Genomic DNA, 25,185 nt, shown 5'->3' on the forward strand with positions numbered 1-25,185 from the left:
ACTGTCAGCCTGCACCAGGAGCAAGACCCCTCCCACCTATCCCCCACCCCTTCCTTACCTGAAGGAATAGTGTGTTTACTGCGGCTTTAAGACTTCAGAACTTCCCTCATACTTTACTTTCATGCGCAGCTCACGTCGCCGCTCAAAAAAAGGCGCAAGGCTAATGCAGCAATGTGGAAGTATGTATTGCACACAACACCTCAACACCTGTACAATGCAATATAATAACAATGCGATAATCCTGTAATAGCCCTGCGCTACTTGTGGCTGGACCTGATTCAACCTTTTGATTGCCCACAGAAAAAACAGCAGATGCTGTATAGAAAATTAGGTTTATAGAAATATTATGAGCCCTTTAACTCACACCATTGCTGATTTCCTTTTTCTTAAAGCTTCAAAATAGCTGAAAAACACAGAAACTGTAACTTGTTCACTGAGACGCAGACTTAATCCTGTCTTCCAAGAATAACTGTTAGCCGGTTTTCCCGGGAATTTTCCGGAAATGTTTCCTTTTTCATCATTTGAACTCAGCTGACTAGTTATTTTTAGCTATGGATAGGTTAACGTGACATTGCTATAACTTTATAAATATTGTAATAATGTCCAGTAGTTTTACAGTGTCAGACATTTTCCGCTTGCTCATTTATTTATGGTATAAATAAATATATTAGGATCATCCTCCTGGAAGAAGAAATATCTTAGCTTATTTGTAAACACATTTTTGACCCACAAGAAACCGCACAGATTATTATAATGCATCAAGCTGAATATATGATGCAGTTATCTACTTTAATATGGCCTCTTTGGCTTCTTATTTCTTCACCATAGGCTCCAATTCTACAGTAAATAATCTCTTAAAGAAAACTGTGAGTACAAAACAGCACCGTGAGAATGTGTGCTCTTGATCAAAATGTACTTTGATCAAGTGTGCTAAAGGGCAAGACCTGATGGAAAGGCTACTGGCATCAAAGAGCTACCCTCTGATATCTGGCACCCTCTGCTGTTATCCTCTTTGAACCAAGAGAAAGAGGCAGAGGCAGGGGGAAAGCTGACCTCATAAGTCAGTAGGCAAAATGACACTGTGCCCATATCCATGTGGCATATATGATCAGTGGCTATTCAGTTAGGTACACATGTTCATCCACTTGTTAATGCAAATATCTAATCAGCCAAAGATGTGGCAACAACTAAGTGCATTTAGGAATGCAGACATGGTCAAGAAGACCTAAGGATGAGAAAGAAAAGTCACTGAAGGGACTTTAAATGTGACAAGTTTGTTGGTGCCGGACAGGCGGGTGTGAGTATTTCAGAAACTGATTGACTGGGATGTTCCCCACACAACCATGTCTAGAGTTAACAGACAATGATTTGAAGAAAAGAAAATATTGAGTTAGCAACAAATCTCTGGCTAAAAATGTCTTGCTGGAGAATGGCCACATTGTTTTGAAATTATGGAACAGTAATAGTAACAGTAAGAGCATTTCCAAATGCACAACAATTTGTGATTATTGCTGAATGAACCGCTATTGTTACTGTCAGAACTGTCTGTTGTATATTCTACTACGTGCACTGATAACAAAGAAATAACCAGAGCCAAACCCCTTTGTATGTGTAGACACACTTGGTCAGTACAGCTGATCCAACTCTTGCTGGGTTAAGATGTTCTCAGCTGAAAATGTGAGAGGAAGAAGAAACAAACTTGTGTGTAACACATCACTCTACTAGCCTGACAAATCAAGTCTGAACCTGTCCCCAGTACTGCTCTGTGATCAAGTCCTAGATCAAGATCAAGGCTATCCTGTAGTGTTTTGGGGCTTTTTTTAAATTTAGAAAGAGCACTTTTATTGGACATGGATCGCTTAAGCTGTTCTTTGGCTTTCCTGTTTTCTAGTCTACAAAAACCTAATAATAGCCTTTAGCATCGTGACTTTTGACTCACTGATATCACAATCTTAGATAGTTGTTTGTTCTTGCTGACTTTGGTCTCTGGGATTGTTTTTGTTTTAATATATATTTTTGTATGGGCATGTCCTTGGCCCACCTACTGGCCAAGCCCAAATACCTGGGCTACAACTTCAAGCCTCAACATGCTGTTTTTTTACTCGACAGTGAAGATTTGCTGTTTGTAGACCGGAGAGATGTTCAAGCTGTTAGTGTAAAAAAAAAGTGTCTGTGTCATTTAAATCTATAACCTGTCTTCTCTTCTTTATTCCTCACTCTTTTCTTGGAATAACTGTAACCCACATAATTTTGTTAGGGATTATTAAAGTATTTTGACTCTGCTTGATTTTCTTTTATAAATTTCTATGCCCAATCAGTATTGCCAGTGGGCTTTATCCTTAGTCATTCTGTCCTTTTAACTATTTCTTAATGGAAATTCCACAGATGTTTGAAATATAATAAATCTTTCTTCTCTTTGTTCATGATTTGTGCATGACACAAAGCCAGGATGTATTTTCAGTCATTACAACTGCATCTTGTCCTTCTCTAGTCAGTCAGCAGAGATTGAATAATTAGCTTTGCTTCACTATTGAGCAGCTAATTAATTTGTTCAGTGCAGTAATTTCCTGGTGTCTCTGTTGCATAATCAAATTAATCCTTTGGATTAACTACCCATAAACAGAATTATACTTAACCTTAGATTGTTGCAGATCTACTCATTGTTATAAAGCTGAGTAGGAAAGAAAACATAAAACATAACTGTTTAAAATCTATTAACCTTACATATATCATTTGGTTATATGTAAGGTTGTTCCAACATACACACATATACAAACAGAAATATACTAATACTGCTACTAATAATGTGTTGCTAACCATTTTTCCTGTGTACCTCCCTAGTTTAAGAATAAAGGAGTAGTTAGAAACCCATGTGGTATCAGTCTTGTGTAAATAAAATAGGCTATGTCTACTGTTTATTTTTATTATATGTCGCATTTCGACAGCAGAAAGAAGACGTTTAATAAATGCTGAAATACAGTAAATACAGACAAAGTGACTCAGTTGATGTTAAAGAAGCGCAACACTTCAAAATACAGATAAAAAATTGATGTACATCTATGGCACAATAGTAATGTAAACATACAAAAAATTAAAAGAGCAATAGAAATAATAAATCAGAGAAAAGCAAAGGCAATAGATAAGCAGATTTATTTTGAGATGCTTTTTCGAAACCGACTGCCACTTCACAATTGGAGTATCCATGTATTTGCATTTTAATTGCCCTGTTTACAGGGACTTACATAACACAATTCATTGTTTCTCCTTCCGCATGCTCGGTCTCGCTCTCTCTCCTTTTTACCTCTGTGATTTCAGCTCAAAATGAAAATGAGGTTAATCAACAAGGTCAGGTTTGTATCCGTTTGTCTACGTTGCAGGCAGCCCTTTAGGGGGGGGCCGAACAAGCCATCTACTTTGCTGCTTCTTGGCTTCAACAGCTCAACAAGCACGCTTTAGTCATCTTTCCAATAAGCTAGTCTTGCTCCGCTGCACGTGCATATGAAGCTGTATAGAGTCATATTGCCCATTTCCTGTTGAAGGTGGGGGTAGGGCATCCCCAGAGTCACTGGATGGGAAACACCTCTGAGTCATCTGTGTAAGATGTGATATCACCACAGCATCATGAACAGAATAAGAGATTCCTTGTAAGTTAGTATAGCAGTGGACAGCACTCCTAACACAAAGACAGTCTCGACTTTCATTTGTTCGGTTATTTGTTTTATCAGGTTTGCCTCCTTTGTTGCTTATAATTTGCAGTTTACATTGTATTGATTTTAGGTCATCCGCACTCTTCCTAAATCTCTTGATGCGACCTTTCAACCCTCTAGATCATAGGTGTCAAACTCTGATCTAGAGGGCCAAATTACATTTGGCCCGCGAAGCCATACCAAATTATTATTAGAGCTGGCCTACTGGTATTATACAGGTAATATATATATTGTTTAGTATTAAGCTTCGCTTGTTCCATATTCAGTTTTTCAGCAAAACTTGTTTGAGTCTATAAGAAGAGATTCATTCTTAAATCTGGAGGAAGATTTTTTTCCAATAAATATTAATTTTAGCCCGCGACCTTGTTCCAGTTTTGAATTTTGGCCCACTGTGAATTTGAGTTTGACACCCCTGCTCTAGATAATCACTTTATTTCCTCCTATAAATTGCCTTTATTTACACCCCTCACTTCCACTGAAGGCTCACACCAAAAATGTCATATAACACAGGATGAGCCGTGCACAGTGGCAAACCATCAGGATCATTCGACTGGTATCCTTGGAGAGGTGGAGAGAGAGAAAGAGGAGAGAGAGCGACACTTGCCCAGCACATAATGGTCAAGGAATAATGAGGAGAGGGAGGATGAGAGATGATGAAAAGAAAAGGATGGTCTGTCGTATGGCTTCACTGACAAACACCATTACGAGGTGCCATGAGCTTTCTCTTAGCAGCTCTTTTTACCACGGGAGACAAATCAATGGGTTAATGCAATCTCTGGGTGAGCTGTGACTTTCTATATTGCATACAGTGTCAGCATGATGCATAATACTCCACTTAGGAAGGGCGATGTCACCTTTTGGTCACTCCTTGATGGTATGAATTTGTTACACGATAAATAGGCTACACATAAACACTGCGATATTTGAAGGGAAAAGGACAGTCAGCATATTCCCTTCCCCCCCCTTTCAAACCCCTGTGTGTGGCAATGTTTGTGTGGGTATATGCATGTGTATTTTTTATTGTTGTTGTTGTTATATAGTATGAATATTAATAGAAAACTGCAGTAACCCTTGAGACATTAATTAGTGTGGCAGTTTTTCTTGAGTAAACAGAAGAGGTGCTGCCAACAGGTTAGAAACAAAGTGCAGCTACACAAGAGAAGAAGCACTTCCTTCTCTAGTTCATTTCTTTTGTGTTTAACATCTTGCAGCGCTCAGATAAACAGGCTACATCAATGCAGCAGTAGAATTTTAGACCTAGATAACGCCGCCACTGAAAGAAAGGTGCCAAATTGTGAGCAATTTTCCATTCCACTTAATTTTTTATTTGTGTTTCTGTGAATGCATTGCCTTCCCCATCTTGGTTTGAATCAAAAGTTTATCAGATCCACAACACAAGGCGTTTTTTTATGCCCTCCAGTTGCCAATAGTAACCAAAGCTGGCCAAGAGCAAAATCCACTTAGCAGTGAATGAAGCGGAGAAGTGTTGAGGGTGGAGGGCTGTATTATATCGCTGAAGATTACAAGGACCTTCACAAGAGCTGTTGTCAATGAAGAGAATGCTGCATCAGAGTAATGGCCGGAAAGAATAAAACACCACCGGTCACGACCTTTGATTCTAGTCTTTTCTGCTCCCTTCTCTTGAATTCTTTACATCATTGTGTAACCACAAATGTTATGTAATGTTTGCAACGGTGCATGTCATTTTTAGACTCAGAGGAAGTGATGATGCAGGTCCAAAAGCCAGTGTGCACTAAATGTAATTTCATTGAATTAAAATTTTGAGAGGCCTGGCTGAGGAAAGCAGTGCCATTCTGGGTAGGAGAACTCTATTGGACTCTGCACTGGCAAGTCCATCTGTGATCAGTATATTGTGCAATCCAATATTCCTCCAATGCTTTTAGCTGATGGTGATTTAAAGGTTCCTCTTTGAAAGGCCAAGGATCTTTACTCCTCTGATGCACCTGCTGCACCACATCATCAAAGAAAGCAGGCCGTTCCATCGGCAGCAGGCTCCCGGTACGCATTACGTAGTTGCAGATCCACTCTCTACCAGATGATGGCGCGATCAGACTTGGGCGGAACAAGCACAGAAGGGGGCTGGATAAAATCCTGCCGGAGCCTGCCAATAACAGCTCGAGTTGCATCCCCGCTCGTACTACAGAGCCACACTGAGGTCTCTGCGCGTATCGCATAGCGTTAGGAAGCTGGCGGACAGAGAGAAGTCTTGCCGTTCTGACTGGATGAATTCACGAGCGCACAGGAAGACGTAAATAAAGATCCGATACGGCGTCGATTGCAAGGACAGCCCGTGCTCCGGATAACTCCTTTAGGTGGCATTAGACTCTCACACAGCCTCATTAAAGGAGCTTGGATCAGTGTTGCTCTCTGCGCTCTTCTCTCCCGCTTGTCAAACCAAAATCCCGAGCAAGCCAACGCGCTTACCTGAAAGGACACGCTTGCTTTGGGTGTGTGTTTGTGCTGTTTCCAACAGGATAATCACTTTCAACAAATACGCACGAGTTACCCATCGTCGCCGAAGTCAAATCACGGGGATTACGTTTGTTTGCAAAGCTCTTGACTGCAGAGACCGTATGTGTGTCCCCCTCCGCTGTGTAGAGAGCAAAGTGCTGATAAATCTCCTGTGACTGGACTCGGGACCTGAGTGAGGAGCTTCTCGGAAGTGCACTTGACAGGAGCGGTTGGGACGAACCAGGACTGACCAAAATTCGCACCTGAGGGGGAAACTGAAAAACCGGCGAAAATGCCTCTTGCACAAATCGCGGAGCCATGGCCCACAATGGAACTAGTGCAGCTCGAAACGGAGGTAAAGAGAGGTGACAGTGTTGGCACTGGGTGCATGGCTTGGGCGGATTTTTTGTGCGTTTTTGCGCATTTTGTTTTCAGATTAAAATAGCCAACATTTGCGTGTGCTTTTTCACGAACAACCCCACATCCACTGTGTTCACCATTCACCACTTTCTATAAAAAGTGATTGAGAGTAAAGTTACTTGAAACGACTGAATATGCGCCTTTTAGAAGCGACACGGCTTGTTGTATAAATGATAATCTATCAATCTACACAATAAAATGTGTATTTGTAATTGGGGTAGCACAAGTTTTGCAATCAGACTGACTTGTCCATTCAAAAATCTTCACTGATATTCAGGTTTTTGGGAGGGGTAAAAGAACCAATCCAAAGCTTTGCCGGGCTCCCTTAACCAATAGAAAAATGCTTCATTATTATCAGTTCATTTGAGAGCTTTGGATTTCCCTAAAAGTAGCTTAAAGACCCCCCCAGTTTAATTCACCTTCTAGTCAGTCACTGAAGCTCACGATCAATTCAATTGCAAAGCTCAACTCCACAGGGTAGACTAGTTTGTCGTGTCGTGTAAAGGCTCATCTTCACACTCTCTCACTGTTATCACCTCTATAGTGGCTTCTATAGATCGCTGTTTGCGGTATATAGGGTAATCACAGTGGGAGAAGCTGTAGCCTGATTATGGTGGGTGATAGATTTCAAGTCTAAGTTTGACTCTTATAATTTAATGCTAATGAGTTGCAGGTTAAACTGTAAACATTTGTCCGGCATAGTGCACAGAAACAACCTGCTTACACGAGGGAGGATGCCTGCTATCAGATTTGAATGCTATCTGGTGTCCATCTGTAAGCCCTAGGGAGGTGCACACAATATAAAATAAGCTATAAAAAAGTGCACGATACACACCCAAGATGCATGTAAAGCAATATAATCAAAAATGCATGCATATCAGTGTTCAGCATGCTTTTTCCTCATATTTCACTTCAGAACTTATAGAATTAGGGAAATAGTGAGAGAGATTTGTAGCCACAGTGTTGTCCACCCTCCTGTAATTGTGTTGTTGCATTATTATTAATGAGCACTTCAGGTGCTGCTTGCAAGCTACCACATTTATGGTTATGAAGGAAAAAAAATCAGACTGCAATCTAGTCTAGTCTCTCTAGTTTGCTGTGTTTTAAAACAAAACCTGGCTTGTAGTAATGATACTGACAGTAGGCACAGTCTGGTTGTTTGGATTTGCTCTTTTTAATTAACCCTGCAATTAAGTGGGTAAAGTGATGTGATGCTCCTGTTTCAGGTGCCTGATCTCTACAATGAATAGCTTTGTGCATACTACTGCAAGTCTCCTCAATCAGCTTTGCGAGATCTGTCATTTAGAAATGAAGCTCATTTTTCTACCTCTCAGTCTGCATAATCATTCTGATGTGATAGCAGTGGGAATTTAACTTGGTTAGAGAAAATGTGAAATTGTCTAAATTTGCTCTATTAACCTAACTGCAACACAAGAAATATCCCAGACAGCTTAACAAGTCTTCACAAATTAGACCCCTGCAGTTAATATGAAGATTTGGAAATTGAAAAATCTCCCCCTACAGATTCAGTTACGGCAGTTACTGTTGGAGGAGAGAAATGTGAGTCTAAGAGTATAATGAATGGAAAGAAAAGTCTTTGGTTAACATTCAAACAGAGTCATCTTGACATCGTTTGTTCACGCAGGCTCCACTATTGACAGTATTCTGCAGCATGTGAGTTGGCTGAGTAGCATATCACAGCTGAACAGATGGTGGTGCAGAGCCTGTGAAGAGTGCTAAGTTTAACGCTGTGAAAATGCCCTGCCTTTGGAACGTGTTATAGTTACAACTCTGTGAATCAAATCTGTGCAATTCCTGGTTTAAAAAAAAAGTGTGTGTGTGTAAAAAAAAAAACAACAAAAAAAAACAAAACAAAAAAAAATCTGTGTGTGTGTATGTATGTGTATATGTATGTATGTATGTGTATATGTAGGTAGGTAGGTAGGTAGGTAGGTAGGTAGGTAGGTAGATATAGATATAGATATAGGTGTTTTGTTTTGGGTTTTTTTTTAAATTGTGTTTCAGCGTTGGTTACTGAAATCCAAGATCTGTAATTGGTTAGATCACACAAACACTGCCAGTCAGGATGGGATCTCTGCCATTTATCTCCACCAACCTACCAACCAGCTGCACACTTTGGTTTCAAATAGCTTTGGGATCAGATTGATTGAGCAGAAAGCTTGAGTTTTAGACAGGAGGCCGTGCCAGTGAACATGCGAGTCATATGGGCAGATGGAACAGACAGAGATACGCACTTTTGGATGATTTAGGAAAAAAAAAAGGGGAAAAAAAAACCCCACACAGAGAATGATGTGCTCTGATACACCAACTGATGGGAAGTCTGTTTTCCCTTCATCACTCATAATAAAAGTACTTGTGTTTGGAGCTCATCACCGTGCCATGAATGGAAATCGGTTAAATTCGCTTTTGTGCTTTATTCTGCGACCAAGCAAACAAGAGAGAAACGTGTGAAGTGAGCGATTTGGGAAAAAAAGTGTTTGATTGAGACCTTTTATGCCATATCTGTTGTGAATGAACTTCAGTGATTCATCCCTGATAAAGGCACTTTAACAAATATGCTCATGCTGTCCCAGCTGAGTCACTAGCACCTGCACGAGCCCCTGTCACTACTACGTTGAGGCAGGTCCACCAAAAGTTCTGAGTCATGCTTATGTCAGTATTTAGTAATTGTAGATTTCAAATAGAGGAAAAACTGCGCCGATCCAAATGAGTAAATTCCTCCACTCATATTCGACATATTTTCCACATCGACCTTCTGTTTTGTTTAATTTTTAATTTTTAAGTTCACAAGATTTCCCTCTCGCTTCTGTGTCAGCTCAGGTTTAATAGCTCATAAGTGCGGTGAGATGGTGGCAGAAAGTTGTCATGTACAAGCTGGCCAGGTTGGGTTAGAATGTATTTCAGTCCAGATCTGGGCCCACATCTGTTGGCTTAAAATTAAAATGTAAACATGCGTGTTTATTTATAAGAACTTCTCAAGCCGTGGCTTACAGAGCAGGATTCCACAAGCTTATGTGGCGAAGGAGGTTAAAATAAGTAAGATTGATAGATGGAATGTGTGCTGTTTCCCAGCAAGGTGTGGTCAGCAGTGTGCTGTCAGGTTCATGAGAGTGTGCACGAGTTCATTTCGTGTGTGTGTGTGTGTGTGTGTGTGTGTGTGTTTGCACTGGCAGGCCTAGCTTCAGCTAATCTGGGTGTGATCTGTGGAACACCTGAGCACCTGGGAGTGGAGGAAGGCATGTGATAACATAACCCTCAGCTTGATAGGTTCAAAGAAAGATTGTGTTCTAATACCTTTTTTGGTTTTTAGAGGTAAATATTAATCAAGTCACTAAAGCCTGAAGTGTACATTGCACAGCCTCAGCCATACCTCTCTATCCTTTTAAGGTTGCCGACTTCTGAAAGGAACTACTTGGCACACAGTAAAAAGGAGAAACACCTATTATCCTTTTTCTGGAACTGACTAGAAGCTGTCAATATTCACTGATGAGATTACGAGAAATTATTTCAGATAGTATTACAGGCATAGAGAATAAGTGGTTATTGTATTTCTTAGTTGCCTAGTTACAGGGCTGTACTGCTCACACTGTAAAACGTGGACTTATCTGTCAAACTCACACAGACCAACAGTGCTCTGAGATTTTTTTAAATTTGCCTAATCATACAGAGTCCTGCGAGAAAAATGTGAATTTCTGCTGTCTGGCTCAGACTTGCTTAACACGTTGGTCTTTAAATCTGTTTACAGCATGCTTGTGGTCTGAATATTTCTCCCATTGCACATTTTTTTGCTTCTGTGTTTGTATTTAAACAGCACACTTTGAGCATATTTATATGCCCTTTTTTGTGTGCCTGTGCTCTCACTAAGGAAACCCACTGGGGGGGGAAAGCACCATTAACTGGGCCACTTGGATCAGCCATGCAGTGCTAATGAGGTTGAAATGTGTTGAGCAGCAACGTCAGAAAGACGATGCGAACCGCACACACAAACTTACACAGTTACATTCACACAAATAGAATCCCCACAAACAAAGCTAGCCACACCGATATAGGGAATACCAGAGTAAGGCGGGGAGAGTTCCTTCAAAGTAGCCTGAGGTGTCTATTACACCAACAGACTCTGCACTTCCTCAATATTTCCTTTATCATTCCTTAAACACATCTGGGCCTAACTTTTGACCGTACTTCGCCATTAAATTGCTTCCATTTTTCAGTTTTCTACCCTATCCCCTCACATTACGACTATTAAAATCTTTATGAGTGGTGCAGTATGGCTAAATTAAATCTCCCCCCCCTTGATCATGATTAAAGTCCAACTTGTAAAAATGCCTGGAGGTGTACAGAGCTGTACTATCCCTGCAATTTAGAAGTACTACTGGAATAAAACTCAAAGCAGAAAATGAGCCATCTCACTCGGTCGGCAGGCACATCCAGTCTTACAGAACGGGAGCGAATGTGTTCTGAGGTATTACAGCGACAGTAAACTAAATCCACAGTCTGCGTGCTTTCTGTCAGAGGGCCTTTTTTTTTTCTCCTTTCAGCAAACGAGAGTAGCAAAGCTGCTCTGCTGTCGCTGCCTGTGCCTATATCTTAAAATCAAGCTGTATTAATCAGCACACACAAGAAATTTCCCCTACTGCACTCAGCGTTTCTATACAGGAACAGCCAGAGCAGATAAGTAAAAGTAAAACAAAGCTGTAAGTGGTGTACTTTACAGTTAAGTGTGTAAGGAATAATTGTCTGTTTTGTCACCTTTTACAGTTTTTTTTTCTCTATTTCCTCTTATTTAATAAATAAGTAAAATAAATATTTAATGTACATGGGTATATTATTGAGCAGGTATATTTATTTAGCCTTTATTTAATGTCTAATTTACAAGAGAGACCTGATTCAGACAAGCATTAAATCATAGCAATAAAAAATAAATAAAATTGTTTAATGCATGTATACATATATGCTGTTTAAGTCTACAGTTAACAAAACAATGTATTTAAACAGTATTGGGCAAAAGTCCTGAGTCACCCCTAATTTTTTCATATTTTTCCAGGATACTGGTAAATATGTGTAACCATACTTGGAAATACAGTATATAAGACATAAGCAGTTTGCACAATTCTAATAAACTTGAGAGTAAATCTTTGTTATGACTGCCTTCATTCTTCAACGCAGCCTGAACTTTCTTAGACAAGCTTTCTGGTAACTTCTTTAAGTAGTCTTCAGGAATAGTTCTCCAGTCTTCTTGAAGGATATATCAACACTGTCCATTGGATGTTGGCTCTCTTTTCTTCTGTTGCCTGTAAAGATGATCCCATACTGCCTCAATAATGTTGAGGTCTGGGCTCTGGGGAGGCCAATCCATGACTGATCTCCAGGTATGCTGTAATTGCATTGGCACTGTGTTTGAGATCATGGTCACGTTAAAAAAGAAAGTTGTTCATCAAGCAATCAGATGCTTTCCAGCTGGTATTTCATGGTGGATCAAAATCTTTTGGGACTTTTCTGTGTTCGTAATTACATTTTGGTCTATAAACCAGCTCTGCACTGGATAATGAGTCTAATGATCATCAGAGTAAGCACCTACAGAAAGAAACTCCCAGGGTTGTTCATTTCAATACAATTTACGTCCTTTCTGTTTATCGCTTGTCATTGTGTTGACTCCCTGTTGTGTTTTCTGCAGTCTGAGGGAAGAGGAAGACTGCATCAAGGAAGTGAACAGTCTCATTCTGAAATGGGAAAAACAAAGCATAAAGCGGAAATGGGGTGGGGAGGTTTTTTTTTTTTAGTCCTCACTCATGTGTTTCCTTAATCACTGAAAGCATTCAGTTATAAGGAATCTCAAAAAGTAGAGTTTAAAGTACACAGGCCCTGAGCATGAAGGGTGGATCTGATGAAAGAGTGGGATCATGCAAGAAACTGAGGTCAGGTTATTTGAACCTAGCAGTGCAGTTTCACATTAAACAGAACTTAATAGAACTTGCCTTTGAGATAGAACTCTCTTCTAATGCACAATGCAGGAGCTAGGAGACACATTTTCTGACGAGACAGCCTCTGATGAACATTAGTAATGCCGGAGTGCACAGTTAATCGCTTATGCCATTAAAATGAAGTTTGTGCCTATTGTGGGTTTTAAGCTATATCAAAACAGTTTTAAATAATAACCAATTTCATACGGGTCTTTCATTTTTGCTAAATTGCACTGACTTCTTCTGTCTCGTTAAAAATGAAAGAATGCAAAAAAATAATATGGACATATTTGTGTAGATATCGCCATAATGTCAAGATGTTATGAGTCGTAACTTTGCATATTAATGCAGTTCAGTTATTAAACTTGCATACAGTTGCAACAAATTCTAGACTGGCATTGTGCACCTCAGGCCTGGATACCTGAGATAAAGATGAAAGAGTTTAAACACACTATTCTGTGTTTTGAAGAGGTGTTTGAACCTCATGCAAGCTCTTATTAAATGTCTAAATGCTCTTAGCCAGCTAGACAGTCGGTCTTCGTCTGCCTGGCCTCTCTGACCAATGATCCTGATTTGGACTGACATCATCGCAGCCCCTGCTATGTAAAAAATTACATCACTCTCCTCTTGTTATCGTTCTGCTGTGGCTTTTTCTGTCTCTCTCTCTTTCTTTTTTTTTTAAATTTTTTTTTTATCTTTGTTTGCAGTGGAATAAGATCCACATCTAATCAACTAATCTGTCTGAAATCCCACCATATGTTCAAAGTTAGTCACTCACTTCTTCTGTGGGAACAGCATGTTGATTTTCACAATAGCTACCATTGAATCATTGTTTTCCAAATACCAATGATTACCCTTTTCAGTGAGACTTGCCTACTGAGGATATGCAATTGTGTGTTGGCCTTAGATTATTAGGTTTGCTAGTGAAGGAGCAAAGTGCTGGATACAGTGGACTGCTGCCGCCCACGCAGTCTTGCAAATATCGCCGTGCCTCGCTTCTTCCTCCTTTATACCCATCCAGACACATGTGATATATGCACTTAACATCCACACTGACCGACTTTTTCTCATCTGCTTGTCTTGACAGAATGGACAGAGCACTACAGAGGATGGAGTCACAACTGCTGTCAAGGTAGGTGGCATTTCTGGAACAGTGACACGCACTCGCACAAACATGCACAAATGTGACTCAATATTCATGCAGCTTAACGTCCAATAAATTACAGCGAGAACTTGGACGCAAGTCTTGTTTTGAATTCTTGGCTTTTGCGCGCGCTCTTCTGTGAAGACGAGCAGCAGAAGGCGAAATTCCATCAAAGGGCAAATTTTTGTGCGAATCTTCATTTTGAGCCGTTTCCATCTCTGTAGCAAAAAAGAAAGCCGTGGCGCTCTATCACGTGTCAGGCGTTTGCAAGTGTGTGACTGTGCGTCGATTTATTCATTTAGCAGTCGCATTGACAGCCCTGAGAGGGTATTAGCTGGCTCAAGTTTGATGTGTTGAATATTCCCTGAGTGAGGCTGATTGAGCAGCAGTCTGGCTAATGGGTATAGTGATGAGTCTGGTTGACTAGAATAGAAAGGCCATGTAGTGTTACACATAGTGCACGTCCTGATCTGGCCCGCTTACATGCCAACATGTCATACAGGGACAAACGCACATCAGCTCGCACTTACAGAAACTCGGTGAAAAAACACTGCGTCAGCCCTTTGTGCCTCCTGGTTGGCCTCTGCCCCGTATTGTCCGGCTCTGAAATATGATCCCGCTTCCCCTTGCACTCTTACTGTTCAGTCATGTAGCAGAGGACAAGGAAATGTTTGTTCTTGCGTAGCTAGCCTCTTCTTTTATGGCCTCACTCTCAAGGGGAAGAGCCTCTAAAGAGTGTGTCGTCTTTTCTTTCAGTGCAATGTCACAATGTGCTGTGACCGTGGACGAGCTGAATAAGAAAGGTTTTCGCTTTAGGAGTCCATGCACATATGCCACACTGGGCAAGGCAATTAACGTTTGAGGACAAGAATTTAAAAGAACAAAGGATTGTTCTTTTATCTATGAATTTTACTGCTACGTGATCAAGGATTGGGGATTTTTTTTGTGTGTGTGTGTGTGTGTACGAATACAAGAAAATGGCAAATCTATGCAAGTTTACCCACCAAAAAATCATCTTTGTGCTCGAACCACTCTGTTCTGCTCCTGTGAACTACATGAGGACAGATTTGTCAAACCCTTTTTCTTTAAACAACTGATTTTTCATTTTATCTCCAACTTCCTTTAAATAATGAACTTGGAAATGATCATGCACACTGTGGATATTATCTTTGTACCTCACTGAACTTGTAATAATAGCAACCCAGACACCAAAAATGAAACCAGATTTGTCATGTCACAGCACATCTGGCCACATGAAGTCATTATTGGAAATTGTACCAATCCAGCATATTAGATTACTACATCCCTAATCATATAATGTCAATATGAGTCTCCAAAAAGTGGCTGATATTCAATTATGACTCAGTCCTGGTAAGCACTGTGATAATTTACATGTTTTGCTAATTAACCGGTGCATTCCAGTAATCTGATCAATTATGTAATCTCTTTAAATAGGCTGCTGGATTTTTCTCTCCTCTGACTCTGCAGCAGTGCTATCTTGTGCTTCTTCCACACCATGATAGATGATCATGGGTTTTTGGTAATGTGCTGAGAATAATGGACCACTATATTAGGAACTCAACCTGCTCTCGCTCTTACCTGGAATGCCCAGCCGATACCTATTCATCTCCTTGATTCCTTGAGCTGTCTTTGATGCTTCAGACATAGTTACACGTCTCATCCTCCTAGCGGCATAGTGAATTCGGGTCCTTGTCGAGCTCCTGTTTGCCTTAGACAAGTTTTCATCTAAAGCTGGCGTAGTGATCTCGTAGTGCCTTCTGGATCTCTGTGTTAGAAAAACTACAATGAGAACACTAACTTGGTGGAGTATTTAGGAGATGGGTTTGTTAGCCCCATGTAGGGTTGGGCAGTATAGCCTCAAAATTAGATCACGATATCTCATGATGTAGGAAAAAAACAATAACTTCTGAATGCAGCAGTATTTGCAAGTGTAAGGACGTAAAATACATTTTCCCTCTTTTTCTCTAATGAGCTGCTGTCAGTGCTGACATACTACTTAATTAAAATGTTAATCTATTGGAACAAGGGGCCAGCAATAGTAACACAAGAGGAGTCAAATGTGAGTACAAACGTATTTTAATTAAAAGTATAAACTGCTTAACACTGGAGTTCAACAATGACTAAAATAACTTGACCTTGCAGCTCGACAGGAACCCTAACAATGTTGTCCGATAATAAAAACTGAAAAATATATATATATTTTTTACCTAATTTAATGTTTTCTTTATCTTGGGCTTTGGGACTTGAACTTTTTGTATCCACACAAGTAATTTCCATCAATGTTTGCTCTTACTGTCATAGGGAGTGCAACCAGCTGGTGCAGCTAGCGAAGCCTGGCTGAGTCATTTGTGTACATTTAGGTCACACATCACAAGCTGCTAGTATCTCCTCCTTCGTAGCCTGGTTGTACTTGACGGTTTTAGTTTTTTATCATTATTATTTTTCTTTTGAAACAAATGTATTTTTTTCCCACGTTAGGTTTGTATTTCCTAGTGAACTCTGCTTTCTTGGAGCTTGCTGAAGTAGCTCTTTAAGTACTAAATCATCATCAGAGGCACTCTTGCTCTCAGACATGCCTGGGCTTGTCTTACTGTTATGCCTACTTGAGAATTGGTGTATATAGTGTTAGTATAGCAATGATATCGCTGTTTGCCTGCCGTGGTTGACCCTACCAGGGCTAAATCTCCACTAGTACGGTTTCCAGAATTCAAACACTTTCCTCAAGCCTACCCACCATAACATGGTAGCAGCACATGGCCAGGAACTAAAGATGAAGAGGCTAAAATGGCTTGGCTGTGTTTTATGGATTCAGAGAATTTCAAATGCTGTCTTGAGATGGGCCAGTGTTGGAAAGTGAAAGAGGGGCAGGCCGAAGACCATCTGGTGAAGGATATAGATGGCAGAGTTGGAGGAGATTGGATTTTCACGAGGTGAAGTAAGTGCTCAAGCCCAAAACGGTTTCAAGTGGACAAAAAATATTGCAGCCATATGCCCCACCAGGGAAAGCATGCTCTACTCTAGCATATTAGCAAGACTTGGAAAGCTTTTCCAGTTTCATGAATGATAGGATTGGGAAAATATTAGGAATGCTGTTTTATGTGATCATTTTAGGTGATCATTTGACTAAAGCTTTTATTGCACAGTCAACAAAGCTAAAAATGTAAGTAGTATGTAAATAATGAATCACACCGTGAAATGCTAGATGTTGGTGGGGTTGAAGGTAGACCTCATACCCAGACTGTCATAGCATCGCGCAGGCAGAGCAGTTGTAACCAGGCGCTACAGCGATCAATACTGAGCTGCTCTTTTAATGCTGGGAATCTGATAATGGCGGCTGTTATCTACTCTAGCCATGGGAGTTACCTGCCTCCAGCAGACCTAATAGAGGAATGGATGGTGTGAGAGAGGCAGGGTTTAGAGGCAACAACTGAGAAAGAGAGAGCACAGTGTTGGGAAAGAGAGCACCTGTCCTTGTCGTTCAATGATGTTAAAACCTATAACAGGCTTTAAACAATAACGTCCTCAGCATTAAGCCGTGAGTGTTTGGGTCTGGGGGTGGTGAGCTCAACTGGGTTCTCTCTCTAATGAGCGATCTGCTCTCTCCTTTGTCTCGTTGTGTAAAATCTGAGCGACATATGATTCTTGCCTAGTAGAGCTTCCCAAGCTATTTTTGGACCCATTAAACTGATAGTAATGATGATCAATATCTGTCTCTCTCGTTGAAGCAAGATGAAACTCATTTCTTCTTCACACTGACGCAGATAATCAGTTTCTTTATTTACAAGTGGAATGTTATTAAGTAGATTGAATTAATCCTGGAGGCCATAAGATGATTAATAATAGTTAATAAGAGCAAAGAAAATTGCGACGCACTTTTGTTCAACCATCAGTCTACAATGTACCAACGTAATGATACGTTTTCTCAAGGAGAAAAGAAAGGAACGCAGCAAATCCTCATATCTGAGATTCCAAAGAGAAATAATATTTTGCTACCTAATTGACATAAATGATACATTATCTCAATTGCTACATTAGGGGAAAACAACTCTTATGAATAATGAATAGATTATTTAGCCTATAATATCAGCACTGGCCTTCTCTGTTTCATTACTTTCTGTCAAAGCAGTAAAAGTTATTTCTTGTATTATTGCATATGCTTTAGGCCAGCTAAAACTAAGAATTCCAATACTTTGATGTGACATTAGAGTAGCAGTTAAAAAGACAGCCTTTGTATTGGTGTGATGATATCAGACAGCTGTGGACAGTCACCTGAGAAAGGAGGGTACTTAGTCGTGTCGTCGCAAGGGGATGATCTTACCCAGCAATTTGGTGCCTGGCAGGGTGCCAGGCTTTCAGTGATCTGCTACCACAGAAGTGATGCATTTGGCCTATTTCTAGCAACAGATCACATCAACTCCATTGCCCTTGAGGATGCCAGTGAGGAAGATTTGTTCAAAGAGCTGAAACAATGAATAAGACAATAACAACCTCAAACAGAAAAATTGAAAAAGGCATTGCATACTGTGCAGTGAGTGATGAGAGGTCTACCACAGGGCTGTCAAAAGAAGATAAAAACTAATTAGCCTGCCGAGCACGCAATAGGTCACCAAATCCATTTCAAGGAAAAAAACAACCATGTTCTGTTTCCACCTTCTCCAATGAGATATTTTGTTTTCTAGAAGTGTAAGGAAAGTAACAAGAATCTCCCATTTTTAACGGCGTTCCTCTATTGGAGGAGCTGATTTACTTGCTGTGTGTGTGCGTCAGCTTAACCCTCCTAAGCTCATAACTGTTTTATCAGGGATTTGTGGGTGTGCTTTGATTGATAGGAGCCTGAAATTGACAGCAAACAACCCACAAACTGCCATTAGATTTGGACTCCGATGTCGGGAAATCATGATTGGTGCTGGCCATCATGATCTTTTCACAAACTTTATCTCAACTCTGCCGCCTTCAAACTATTGACACAAAAAGGCTGTACTGCTTCATATTTTTCCAAATCATCCAACTTTAATTTCAGGAGAAGCATTTGGGGATATGCTGAAATATTTTAACAGTGACCTGCCATTAAAATGTATTTATGTGTATATTAAAAAAAAACTTTTTAGGTTTTATATTTTATTACCACAACAATAAATCACTGTGACCTAAAGAAGTTGTTATACTTCCTGAGTATAAGCCAAAGCAAATGACAGCCAGCCCAGCTGAGTGATAAGTAGATAACACATAATTTTCTGCATTCCTCTAAATGGTGGACATGTTCTGAGATAGTTATTACAGCCAGAGAATTTTTAATTATAAACAAAATCACAGTGTGAGTGAGAGAGAGGGGGGTGAAAGATGAAAGGAAACTACTTCAAGGATGGAAAAAAATGTTACTGCCTGCAGCAAGGTGGGATGTCAGTGTTTTGTTGACATTTTGGGTCAGCGTGATTGAAGTGCAACAAAGGAGTGGCGTCGTCACACCTTAGTCGAAATTTGACTTGTAATTAAACTCGTGGGCATGACATTTAAATATGCGCATCTGAGGAATGCACTGTGTGGTTTTCTGTTTTCTGACATTCAAAATAAGCTGTTTGAAGATGTTTCATGGGTGTTTTATTGAAACAGTCATCCGTGGGCAAATGCAGAGTAACATTCACTATATGGTCAGGAGTGTGTGTCTGTGTGTGCACTTTTTTGTCTGACTTCCACTTCAGTATGAACTCCCACCTACCAAGCCCGAGGGCAGCAAAGCAGTAAAAGGTATTGCTTTTTCCATTGGTGTCAGTGACACTTTTTGTTGTCCCTAATGTAGGTAATGACTTTTTACTGCAGCTAGGTGCTGAGCGAGTGGTATTTATGCTTCAGTGGCCGAGGGACAAGAGGACGTAGCGGAGCGCAAGCGGGAGCGAGGAGATGTCAAGAGCGTGAGAAGAGAGGGAACGGAGGGAGGAGAAAACCGCATAGGACTGCAGAAGTGGAGTACAGAGAGGAGAGAAAAGAGGGGAGGAAACGGGAGGCACCTCCTGCGTAGCTCTTCATCAAGTCAGTTAGCTGGGGTTCCAGACACAGTCATAGTTCTGAGCTTTGCAACTAAAGAAAAACTCAGCGTGCAGTAAACTCAAAAGGAATCAGTGGCAGTAACTCGGCATATCAAACACACTCTCCGGGTCTTTTGGGAAATAGATGCACACACACTCAGGCATCTCCTTGTTGCAGTGTGCATTGGTGCATTGCGATCCAGTGTACCTGCGGCTAATTTGCCCTTTGTTGGATAACCACAAGCGTGCACATGCAATGCTTCTTTGCAAATATAATTATTTGTGTCTTAATATGATGGACATCCTGCAGCAATGGTGTTAAAATGTGTTCAAGACCGATTAAATATTTACCAGTGAGAGTGCGTAGGCAGGGATTGCAGCTTACATGATTTGTGTTTTGACCTCTGGGCTACTGTAGAGCTCAGCTGGGCTGGCGAGTCAGGAAATGGAAAGATGGCTGATGGCTGCGTAGCCTTGTGGCATGTGTTTGTATAACTGTGAGCCTCTGTTTGCACATGCATGTTGTAGGCATGGCAACTGCTCTCCCCATTTTTTTTTTTTTGCAAAGCTGACCTTGGACTTGATTTACGTGGCTCTGCCTGTCCCCCCACATTGAAACACACCAAGCTCACCTCAACAATTCCTACACAATAAGTATAACAGATTTATTGCAGCATTTTAATTAGCAATAAAACTCTACAGGCAGTCAGACTGGTGAAGACTTAACCAAGATCCCAGAACTGCAGTGTATATGAACTGCATTGCACTGTGCTTGGATTTATGTAAGGGTAAAACATGTTCAAATCCCTGCCTCTTTGTTGTAGATGAATAGTTGTTGTTGCTACTGTCAGTCACATTAATTAAGACAATAGAAGATTCTTGTGGTAGTTGGAGCCATATATAAGCTTGGGCGCAAAGAAAAAGAGAGGAAGTGGGAGGGGAAGGAAGCATAATGGGAGACAAAAAAGAGGATGGAGAGACTAAACTATACAACTCTTTCCTTTTACAGCAAAGAAGGGAGTTCATTTTGCAGTGTGCCACTCAGAACTACAGAAATATTCAATTCTTTAAAATCTCACCAACACTTGTTCGCTATGGGTGGGAGAAATTGAGTGGGTTCAGCTGGTCATTAAAGAGCATATGTTGCAGTGTAGGATAAAACAAAACAAAACACTTATAAGAACTATGGAATAGACTGCAATAAGACAGCCATCACCACTTCCTCTTTATGCTAAATATGAAGCTATTATCAGCCTAAGTTAGCATAAAGATTATAAACAAGTAAACCACAATTGTTTGTTTTACTGTTTGATATGGAGATGTAAGGGTTTAATTAGCAAGCTGCTGCAGAGCCAGGCTGAATGCTGATTACCGTTTTTAGCCTCTAAGCTAAGATGAGATAAGCTATGATAAGCTAACCATTTGTAAGCTAAAGCTTCATATTTCTGTGTTCTTTGAAAGTCTTAACACAAAAAAATGGGCATATTTCACAAATACAAAACTGCTTTTGTTCGAAGTGAAATGTTTTCATATAGTTTCTCTTCTTGACTTCTTATTTATACTCTTTTATGGGGGATATTTTTAGTAGCCATACCATTCCTTTGAGGGCTTTCAGTCTGGAAAATTCACTTGACTCTCATCAGAGGGTGCAAATACAAAGGAGAAAGAAAAGGTAACAGCATTCCTTTTCTTAGTTCCTTGTCTGTTTCTATCTTGCTACTTTAGATGCCTCCCTTTCTCCTGGGATGGCATCCCTGCAGGGGATGTCTGCATTATAATCTCTCATTGAGATGCATTCTATCTTCTTAAACTGCTCTACTTCCTTTGTGATTTGGTGACTGGGATTTATGTTTTAAAAAACAAAACAAAACATGGCCATGTGGTGTTTTGCAGAAGAGGTCTAAATTTTACCCCAGGCTCCTATTGGATTTTATTTTCACATCTGAATGCTGTGTTGCAAATCTGTTAAACTCCATGTAGTGCTAGATAGTGGAAGATTGCAACATGGAGCACACGTCAGTTTCCTTGTGTTAATTAATAACACAACGCTATCTTAATAAAACTCTACAACCATCTGTTCCATGTGTTCCTGTTTGCCAACTTATAATAAAGGCAAACAGTTATTTGCAGATACAGCAGATCTCTGATCCTGCATTTGAAAATGTCTGATTTTTGAGCTCCTTATTTCTTTTTTCAACTCTGTGTTGTTAGCATGTCTTGTCTCGTCCCCTCCTACCCTTTTTACCTTGAGAAAGAGCACTGCTTTATTCAGCTGTCCAATAAGAATGCAGACTTTTGACTGGCATACGTTACCTCTGCTTAACAAAAAAAAAAGAAAAAAGAAAAAAAAGAAGCCATGATCGTTTGTTGTTTTTCTTGGCCTTTCCAGGTTTGGAACATAAATGCCATGAAATATGTAAGAAACTCCATAAATACTTAATAAAATGGACAATTAGTACAGCAGATGGCTACTGAGCTGTACCTCCAGCTAGAACCTGTGTTTGCTGTGTTTAATTTTTCAGAGCTTGAAATGTGCATCACAAAGAGATAGAAAAAGCATTTCATATAGTGCTTTTCTATATGGGCAAAGTTTGACGTTTCTTAGAAAACTTGAGCACCATCTTGCAGAGCGCATGAAATCTTGCCAGAGGAGCAATGCATTATACCGGCATCTGCTTGGCTATGATCCCCAGTGAGCAGAGGCCTGTATTAACAAGGTCTGGACAAGCCTTGGAGCTGCGCAGAGCTAAACACTTCACATTCCACTGCAGGGTTTGAAGGAGGGGTTATTAACAGGGTAGTGCGGGTGGGGTGGGAGGGGGACTGGGACTGATTATGTCACACTCTGCTTTGGGACGTAGCCTGAAATGCACACCTGATGCTTTAGTGTGGCTGTGTAGGTAAATTCGCAACACTTTAGTCCTGAAATCAGATTAACTTTACTGATATTTGCTTTTAAATCAACTGTGTACTCTCATCTTCCTATTGCCAAATAAACACTATAATGTTGCAGCTTTCTGCATTTATTCATTTCTGTTGAATTGTAAATCTACTTTGTTTGTATTTGTGCAAATGCAGGGTGTTAAAATGCGCATTTTCCAAAAGATTTGTGTTTCGTCTGAAGGATGCGACAACGGAAAGAAAAAAAACTGTCCAGGTTTACTGGACTGTTGATGGCAGCATTGTGACTCAGGCTCAGAGGTGACGTCGGTTCCCATCACAAATGTTTCTCCGGCACACACACACTTTTAACAACCAGGGTTGTGTGTGCATATTTGGTTTGCATGTTTATAGCACTGTTTTGCTGACAGCTCTGTCATTGATCACACTTTGTGATACGACATCTAGGTGGAAGCCTTCAGCCATGCACACACTCATACACATGCATTGATACAGCACAGACACCGATACTGTGCTGTTTGTCTGCTTCTAGTGGAATATTTTATTCTTTTTGTTTGTTTCCGTTGGACTGCTCATCCTTTTCTTGTTTCTTGATGCCAGATTGTTTCCCGTTCATACGTGACTCACAGAGTTAACAAGCCTCTTGAGTGTGATTATTAGTTGACAGAACTTATTGCTCTTTCCAGTCCTGCTCTGCTTCACTTTATTTTATTTCCTTGAAATTATAATTTTTTACTCATCATATCTCATCCCGCCTACAGCAACAGTACAACATAGCACACCACCATTTAAACTGACTAGAATAACGCACTCTCTGGGTGGGAAGCTCGCTTCCTTGACTCTCCTCTATTGAGATTTTTGCCTCCATACCCTAGCCATCTTAATTGCTTTCACTTCCAGCTTCTGCTACACCACTACTGATGATGTGCGACGTAGCAAAAACAGAATTGAAACGTAGGATTGAAATCAAGAGACGGCCTCCGTAGCTGGATCGTCTCTGGGGCCAGCTTTTCAAGTCAGGATACGATACTTCAATCTAAATACATTATCTCTACATGACTGTATGTAAAAAGCATGTGTAGAAACGTATATAAATATAACTAGCAGTTGAGAAGTAGTAGCACATAATTTGTAAATATATATTTACATTTGTGTGTGTGTGTTTTTTGTTGTTTTTTTTTATGTGCAAGTCCAAAATTAGAGGAGAATGCCTAAATTTCTGTAAAATAAGCTAAGGCTTCTTGTCTTTACTGTACGCAGACTGACTGTGTACCACCGTTTACCTGAGGCCCATTCAGCAAAGCTCTCATATTATGCTAATTAGCCATGTGGTTGTGTTGCTTATGCTAGTCCTTGTGAAGCTGTGGTGAATCATGCTGATGTGGTAAAAGCTGTAATGTGTAACCGAATAGTAAACTGGAAATGCATCAGAATAAGCAAATTTTTTTGTTTGTTTGTTTATGATGCAGTCATGAATGCTCCATCAAAACAAAATAACACTTTTCTTTTTCTATTAATACTGAAATATTCGTACATTGGTCTTCTTTTTCAGTCAGTCAAAAATCAAATTAATACAAAGTTAAAACGGTTCAATGTCATGATAAAGCAGAATATAGTATTGTAGCTGATTTGAGCTTTGTGGTATGGCATGTTATCCTGCTAGAAGCAGTCATCAAAATATGTATATGCTATAGTTATAAAGGTCATATACCATTGATACAGGGCGATGTAGATTCATAGATTGAGACTTATCGTATTAGCAATATATTTAAAATCTTCTCCAAATTTTAGTGACTTCTTGCGATTTGTAGCCTCAGTTTCCTGTTCTTGCTGTCACCCGGTGTGCTCTTTAGCTGCTGTAGCGCATTTGCTTCAGGGTTCTATGTATTTTTCATTCAGCGATGCTCTTTTGCTTACCATGTTTGAGTTACTGTTGCCTTCCTGTCAAGGTATTTTTACCCAGAGAACTTTACTCAGACCTACCCATCTGGCACCAACAACTAAAGTTACATAAATCACCTTTCGTTCCCCGACTTGATGCTCAGTTTGAACAGCATGTGTCTTTTTTGTGTGTCTCTCCTTTTTTTTAGGCTTTTTAAAGCCTTTTGTTTGGATTTCACCACGATCAGCATTTCATTAGCTATTGGTGAATAACAAGTGCAACAGCCAAATATTTGGGTGACATCAAAAGAATGAGCCATTAAGCTTACATTAGAGCAGTAGGAATAACTAGTCACATGAAGCACATAAAAATTAGATGAAGCCTCTTTTTTTTGTCATTGTTGGCTATATGGTAGTTATACATGGGCTATTGTGCTTGAAAAACACCATCTGATTTCCTTCAGTGTGAGGTCATCTCGTGTAAATTAATAAAGTAAAGTGCACTTGAGGCAATATATTCCAAAATTCCCATTAGTTTAATGTTATTTGGTTGTTTTTATTTATTTATTTATTTTTTACCAGAAGGGGTTAAAATGCTGGACTTTCAGCATAATTTGTGGTAGCTCTTTTAAAGG

General features: G+C 40.0%; 1 protein-coding gene across 1 annotated transcript in view; it reads left to right on the forward strand.

Moving 5' to 3' along the window:
• Nucleotides 1-5,853: 5,853 nt before the first annotated feature.
• The window catches only part of rps6ka1 (ribosomal protein S6 kinase a, polypeptide 1), a 45,241-nt gene continuing 25,909 nt past the window's right edge, over nucleotides 5,854-25,185 (forward strand). Inside the window, exons 1-2 of the mRNA XM_005925671.3 lie at nucleotides 5,854-6,534; nucleotides 13,668-13,712. Coding sequence (XP_005925733.1) covers nucleotides 6,472-6,534; nucleotides 13,668-13,712 — 108 coding nt within the window. The 5' untranslated portion in view covers nucleotides 5,854-6,471. The remainder of the gene's footprint in view (nucleotides 6,535-13,667; nucleotides 13,713-25,185) is intronic.

Source organism: Haplochromis burtoni, unplaced genomic scaffold (assembly GCF_018398535.1).
Source record: "Haplochromis burtoni strain Fernald_Lab_line unplaced genomic scaffold, NCSU_Asbu1 Contig_86, whole genome shotgun sequence".
Classification (NCBI taxonomy): domain Eukaryota; kingdom Metazoa; phylum Chordata; class Actinopteri; order Cichliformes; family Cichlidae; genus Haplochromis; species Haplochromis burtoni.